This window comes from Haplochromis burtoni, unplaced genomic scaffold, assembly GCF_018398535.1.
Source record: "Haplochromis burtoni strain Fernald_Lab_line unplaced genomic scaffold, NCSU_Asbu1 Contig_129, whole genome shotgun sequence".
Taxonomy (NCBI): domain Eukaryota; kingdom Metazoa; phylum Chordata; class Actinopteri; order Cichliformes; family Cichlidae; genus Haplochromis; species Haplochromis burtoni.
Window position 1 is genome coordinate 520,911 of NW_024582490.1, and position 6,824 is coordinate 527,734.

A 6,824-nucleotide genomic window follows, 5' to 3' on the forward strand; every position below is an offset into this window, starting at 1 on the left:
CTTTGTCCTTGATTGTCTGCTGAAGTCTATCTAGCACACACACACACACACACACACACACACACACACACACACACACACACACTCTCTCTCTTAAAAAGAAATCCATCTTCCTTTTCAAAAGCCAAAGAAAAGTGGCTCACCCCAGCTTTTAAATGTCACGTTTCCTCCCTGAAAACAGACTCCCACTCTCTCCTGCTTTGACAGCTGAATGGCGACTAGTTACCACACACCGATTTGTAAATAGCTTTGAGGAGAACCGCTGACAATGTGTTTTTAACCGAAATGAAGCTGTAATTTCTCTCTTTAATGTTTTATATATTTTTTTTAACAATGTACAAATGGCAGAAAAAGAAGACCTGTAGGAACTCTCCCTGACCCCCCCACTGAGTACGCACACTACAGGGTATTTGTATCACAACATAGTGACGTGCCACAGGTTTAGGATGTGAAGGTCGGCTGGTGTTTGTGTTGAGGTGATGGAGGGGGGTGCATCATGTAATAGTTGTATTAAAATGACTGACAGCAGAGAATGAGATTATATGGATGATAATCTGAAACTTTAAGATGAAAACCTTTTTAACAGACACAGACGTCACACGAGTATTGACCCAGAGTAAACAAGGATTTATTTTTATTATTATTTTTTAATGCAGATGTATGAGACATGCAGAGGGCTGGTGCGAACATCAAAGATCAGATGAATGCATTTGGAAATGAAAACTGTGGTACAATCCAGGCATTTCTCATTCTTTTGTAGGAGTTCAGTCATATCTTCAGATTTCATGCCACGTCTCACTTTATCTTCCCAGTAGATGCTGCTCTTTCACAAACCCTTATCTGCAGTATCGTAAAATAATACAGCGGTTCAGCTCGCGTACAGTCTCGGCCTGTTTCTATGTGTGTCTGGACAGAAATATGTGCCAAATTAAAGGAAAACAGTTTGTATCCTTATGGGAGGTAAAAGAACTTGATGTTAGTGTTTTAATCGTCTATATCGTAGAGCGAGAGGGTGGAAAAAAACATCTCAAACACTGTTTGATAAAATCTTTGTTTTATTTCAGAATATGATTGTTTTATAATGTGAAAAATCTCTTTCTAAATCCAAACTGCACCCTACATTGTTCAGATTCTCATGAGGCGGTGATTCTTTACCTCGCGCCGTTTTGAAGTTGAACACATGCGACTGTGTCAGACCACAATCTGAACGTGAGCCCAACTTGAATCCATTAATCCTGATGTTCTACAGCTCCCAGTCACATCTCCCTCCGCTTGTTGAGATGCTGTTGGATGCTCGGATCTTTGCTGATCTGTGATTGGTCTTACTGTAAACAAGGCAAACTAAAGATTTGTTATTGTTTATCTTAATATGCACAGCAATGTTTCATGTGAAAGTGGGTTAAAGAATTGGAGAGGAAAGACCTTTGGAGAAGAGTGCATTAAAGAGGAAAAATCTTATTTCAACAGTTGTTGAGGATTTATTTAACTGATTGCAGCATATACTGTTTTTTAAATGTTTTTATATGTAAGAATTATTTGTCAAATTAAGCCATAGTGTTTGTGTTTATATATGTATGTATGTGTGTTTGCTAGCTGATATACTAGAGTAGGACAGTTTTCACAGTGACAGGAGCTGAAAAATTACCTTTAGCAAAAGTTTCACGATGGAGTGACTATTACAGAGCCCCTCAGTCTGGAGAGTACAGCAAATCCACATTTCATCAAAGTACCTGAGCCTTGAGTGCAGCTTTACCATAAGGTTTAACACAGCTGAATACTGGCTAATGTCTCTGAGAATCGAGTCAGCCTCACACAGAATAAAATCTCAGGCTTTTTATGATTGTGAGGGAGCTCTCACTGATCAAAGTCAAGGCTGTAAAAGTTTTTTTAGTAGCCGTAATTTACAACTTGTGAAAGTCAAACGCCGGCTCCTTTGTCTGGAAGGGCATACCTGCTGGACCCAGTTCCTCGTATCCATCAGCAGTTTCCTTTGAACACAACAGCGCAGTGCAGATCACACAGATCTGCTGACAAAGTCCCCACCGTACTAACAGTTAGTTTTGTTGTGTTTTTTGACTCTACACTATCACAGAGGAGTAAAAAATACGTCAAAATTAATTCAAGAGTTTTAACAAAAGTACAAAACCGAATTTGTGTTCTAAAGCTTTTTAAATAAGTTACCCAAAGAGATGTCTGTGCATGAGAAGATGGCCTTCATTAGGATTATTATGCGCTTTCAGCTAATAAAAGTGGATGGTGACAGGATTTTTTCCATCTTGGAGAAAAAAAGAATAAGAGAAAAGTATAGCATAACTCTTATCTGTCAAACATGGTGAAAGCAGTGTGATGGGACTGACATGGATGAAAGTAGAAGTGGGCCACTAGTGTTTGCTGATGGAAGAAGCAGGAGGAATTTTGTGCCAAGGCAAAGAAGTAGGATGCTCTTCTATGGCCTGGTCACCTGATCTGATCGATTCTAGACTTCAGGGAGTTATTGATAACAAAGGATTTTCATCCAACTATTTAAAAAAGCTCCATATTTAAAATTATCCTTGTGAAGTCTGAACCATGAAATAATGGCCAGAAAATCCAATTTTTTGTTTAAAAAAAGTGTTTGTAGCTTATTCAGCTATTTCAAGTGTTTATTGAACCTTGCAATTTAGAGTGCAATTTATCACACTGATGATGTAGAGATATAAAACTCACCCAAAAGGGTGTCAAATATGACGCACTTGACCTGAGTCTCTCGAATTACTCCCGAACGTCTGAAGAAAATGACTGCACTTCCTGCACAGTTAATGCAGACATTTATTCTTGAGTTCAAGCTGAAAGTCATATAATCACATCTTGATCGACTGATTTAAAATCCATTATGGTGGTGTACAGAGGCAAAACTTTTGCTGGACAAATATATCAGTTTTCCCAAGTAGTGTTAGCTGAATCTTTAAAAATGTTGATTGGTGTTGAGTAATTTAGTTCACAATTTCAAAACGGCCGTTAAACTTTTTTTTAAAAAAAAGTCTGCAGGGAAATAAAAGTAAATAATTAAAGCACACAGCTACATTCACACATTGTTACCTGACGTGTCCTCGTGGTGACACCTGACACCTCAGGTGCGCCTTTAGCCCCGCCCTCCTGGCTGTACCTAGCTGAAGGAAAGTGGGAGAAACAAAGCAGCGTCGACTATTATTCCAGGATCCCTATCTATATGGTTAAAAGGAAAAACTGACCTCTCGACTCTTGGCGAGTTTTTTTTTCTTTTGCTCTCATTTGTTGTTCACAATGGACGATCCGTTTTTTAAGTCGTCGTTACCTGCGCCCGACTCCTCTGTGCTGGATGACACCAGCCTGGCTTTGCCGGCCGATCTGCGATCCTCAACGCAGCCCGATGAGGACCGGAACCAGCGGGTTCACCGGCAGGTTCAGCTCACAATGTCCAGGAAGTCTAAAAAGACTCAGTCAAATGGTAATGTTCATTTTGAAAATGAATCAGCATCATACTTTGACGCATTTGGGAGAAACCGGGTGCACTGTAAGCCAAGCTAATGAAGTAGTACTAATGAATGAAGTGAATGAGAGTGGTAGCAAAAATAACTTCCTCCCACTTTCCAAATCTAATATTTAAACTTTAGGATGTCAGGGACATGTACAGGTAGATTAGTGAACTATCAACTGTTTTACTGAATAATAATAACCAGAAACAATATTAATATGAATAATAATAATAGAAGTACAGAGTTTTTCCTCCTTTCCCACCCTGGTGGCTATGTTACCCTTTCAAAAGGGTTCAAGCTGGAAACCCCTAAAGTAAACTATGAAACCCCTTTCCTTTGCCAGACCCTGCTTTGTCTGTCCGGAGGCTGTGCTCTGCATTAAGGGGAGCTTACTAGAAGTCTAGTTAGTGTAAACACAGACATTTCTGTAAGTGGAATGCACACTTCCTAGTTAATCCTCTTGTCTAACAGGTTTCTGCAGTTCCCTAAAAGTGATAACTGCCAGAATTTTACTATGTCATCCACTGATGACCTTATTTATTAAGTATTGGTAGCCAAAAATAAAGAGGTCTTCTATTCAATTTTGACAACTATAAAAAAATTAAAAGTAATATTGCCTGTATCTGGACAGGTTTGGTTGAATTTATGAAGCATCACTGACTATTAAAAGGTTTGTTAGGTGTGTTTAGACGGATGGTTAACCACATGAGTCAACACTGCCCTGTAAATAAAAATGAAAGAATTTTTTTACTGGCTTCCCCTCAAGTCTTTACAGATTGCAGAGTGCTATTAAAGGGGATTACAAGACTTTTTATTATTTGCATTATTTATTTTGTGACTTCTTCTCCCTAAAATATTTCGTTGTTATAATGCACTGTCAACTCACTGCAAAAAGGTCCTGGGTTTGGATTCACCGGCCGGCCGAGTCCTTTCTTCTCGAGTTTGTGTGTTCTCCCTGTGGCTGTGTTAGGTGTTCCCACGGTCCAAAGACATTCATGTTAGGTTAACAGGCAATTCTAAATTTGCTGCAGGCGTTAATGTGACTGAATGGTTGTCTCTGTGTATGCGCCCTGTGATAGCCTGGTGATGGGTTCAGGGTGAGCACCACCACAACCCTGAATTTGATAAGAAGAAAAAGATGGATGGATTACATGTTTGTTTGTTTTTTTAAAAAAAGGAAAATCTCTGAACTGTTTTGTGTCTGCTGTCTTGTTTATTTTATTTATAGACTAGAAAATATTTAAACAACAGAAGTTTATCCAAAGTGATTTAGAGACAGGCACATTTACATTCCAGCTCTCCAAAAAACAACTTTCAAAATACATGAAAAGTGTGTGTCTGTGTGTGCATTTTAACTAAGTATTGTGGAAGGTAAAATTCACACATTTATTCATCATTAAAATATGCTCAGAATTTTCATATTATTATTTCAAAGTTACTATTACTCCGAATGTCTAGAAGACTGAGAGTCAACTGCTTTTAAAATGTTCCCTTATAATACTTAACGAAAAAACCCAACTAAAACTAAACATTTTCCAACAATTAAAAACTAAACTAAACAAGTAAATCCATCCCAACTTGAACTAAACCAAATTAAAAACGAAACACCAAATGGAAATAAAAACCAAACTAATTAGAAAATACAAACCTATAATAAGTCTGCTGTACGGTGTACATTTTAGGACATCGTCAGGTCTCAGGAAAAAAGTTGTCAGGTCTCAGTTCTCGGGAAAAAAAGTCGCCAGGTATCAGACAAAAAAATGTTAGGTCTCAGTTCTCAGGAAAAAAGTTGTCAGGTCTCAGTTCTCAGGAAAAAAGTTGTCAGGTCTCAGTTCTCAGGAAAAAAGTTGTCAGGTCTCAGTTCTCGGGAAAAAAAGTTGCCAGGTATCAGACAAAAAAATGTTTGGTCTCAGTTCTCAGGAAAAAAGTTGTCAGGTCTCAGACAAAAAAAATGCAAGGTCTCAGTTCTCAGGAAAAACGTCAGGTCTCAATGTCTGAGAACTGAGACCCGACTTTTTTCCTGAGACCTGACAATGTCCTAAAATGTACACTGTACTGCTGACATATCTGCTGCATTGTAATAATATATCTAGGAATTTTCTCTCCCAGAATCACAATAATCCCATGCACAGGGCACAAGTGGTCACTGATAATGATAAGTGAATAATGCTCTACTGCTGTGATAGTCACCAACTGGAAACCAGATGTTACACCTGCTCAGAGTTCAAGGACTTTTTCAATGATACATAATACAAATGTGCCTAATTTGTCATGAAACATTATTTAACAGATAGCATTTAATGTCCGATCCATTTAATCTCGCTGCTTTGCCATCTCTCTTCCATCTTCTTTTTAAATTAGATGCCATTTATTTTGCAGGTTGCACAGATGTCTGCTGTGCACCATGAGTGTGCACTGTCCTTTCAAAGCTGAGGAAACCAGAGTCGGAATCACGATCCAGATATGAGAACGCTAACAGGCATGGCGGGAATTATCATACGGACTAACCAAACCTCTTTGACTTGTTTCAGGTGGTGTCTGTTCACAGAAATATGAAACAGCGAGCTTAAATGATGCAGATGGAGTTTTAACGAACACGAAGGTAAGACTCTCCTTTATTTATTCTTATGCACCGCCACATGCACCCAAACATTTTGGGGACATTTGTCATCCTAATCGATCACTAGAATATTCATCTCGCTTCTGTTTTTTTAGAGCTAATACAGATCTGAAGTATGCAGATTCCTCCACAGATATTAAGCGCATTCAGCTCAGCATGCTTGCTTTAGTCGTCCCTGTACAGAATGATTACAAAAGGACAAACTACTTGAACTTGTGGCCTCATACTGTACTGCACTTTAAATATTGTACTCCATAATTTGAATACAGGCAAATGGTTCTCTGTGGTATCCTGCTGCTGCTTTATGCATGCTCACAGAACCCAAGTCTGTTGAATAATAAATCATTGTATTCTTTTCGTATCTTATCTGTTATGCAACAGTGTTTACTTTATGTGCGTGGATGCTTGAAGGAAAAAAAAAGCAATTTAATACTGAAAAAATAAAAAGCTCTTTTTGCCTTAGAAAGTAAAAGAAGGGTAAAAGGATAGATTATGTACAAAAACATGGACGTGCCCAGTTGTTGACAAGCATTAAGCGTTACAGCCATCGGCATCTTTGGTTGTTGGAGCCAAAAGTGAGTGTATTTGAACAAGAGCAAGTGCTACGTTACACACCAATGCTAAGTGTCATGCAAATAAAATACACTCAACAAAAATATAAACGCAACACCTTTGTTACTGCTCCCATTCCCCATGGGATGGACGTAGAG

General features: G+C 38.5%; 1 protein-coding gene across 1 annotated transcript in view; it reads left to right on the forward strand.

Annotated features, from left to right (window-relative positions):
- Positions 1-40: 40 nt before the first annotated feature.
- pkp2 (plakophilin 2) overlaps positions 41-6,824 on the forward strand; it is an 18,383-nt gene continuing 11,599 nt past the window's right edge. The window contains exons 1-2 of the mRNA XM_014336174.2: positions 41-3,466; positions 6,026-6,096. Of these exons, the coding sequence (XP_014191660.1) occupies positions 3,283-3,466; positions 6,026-6,096 (255 nt within the window). The 5' untranslated portion in view covers positions 41-3,282. The remainder of the gene's footprint in view (positions 3,467-6,025; positions 6,097-6,824) is intronic.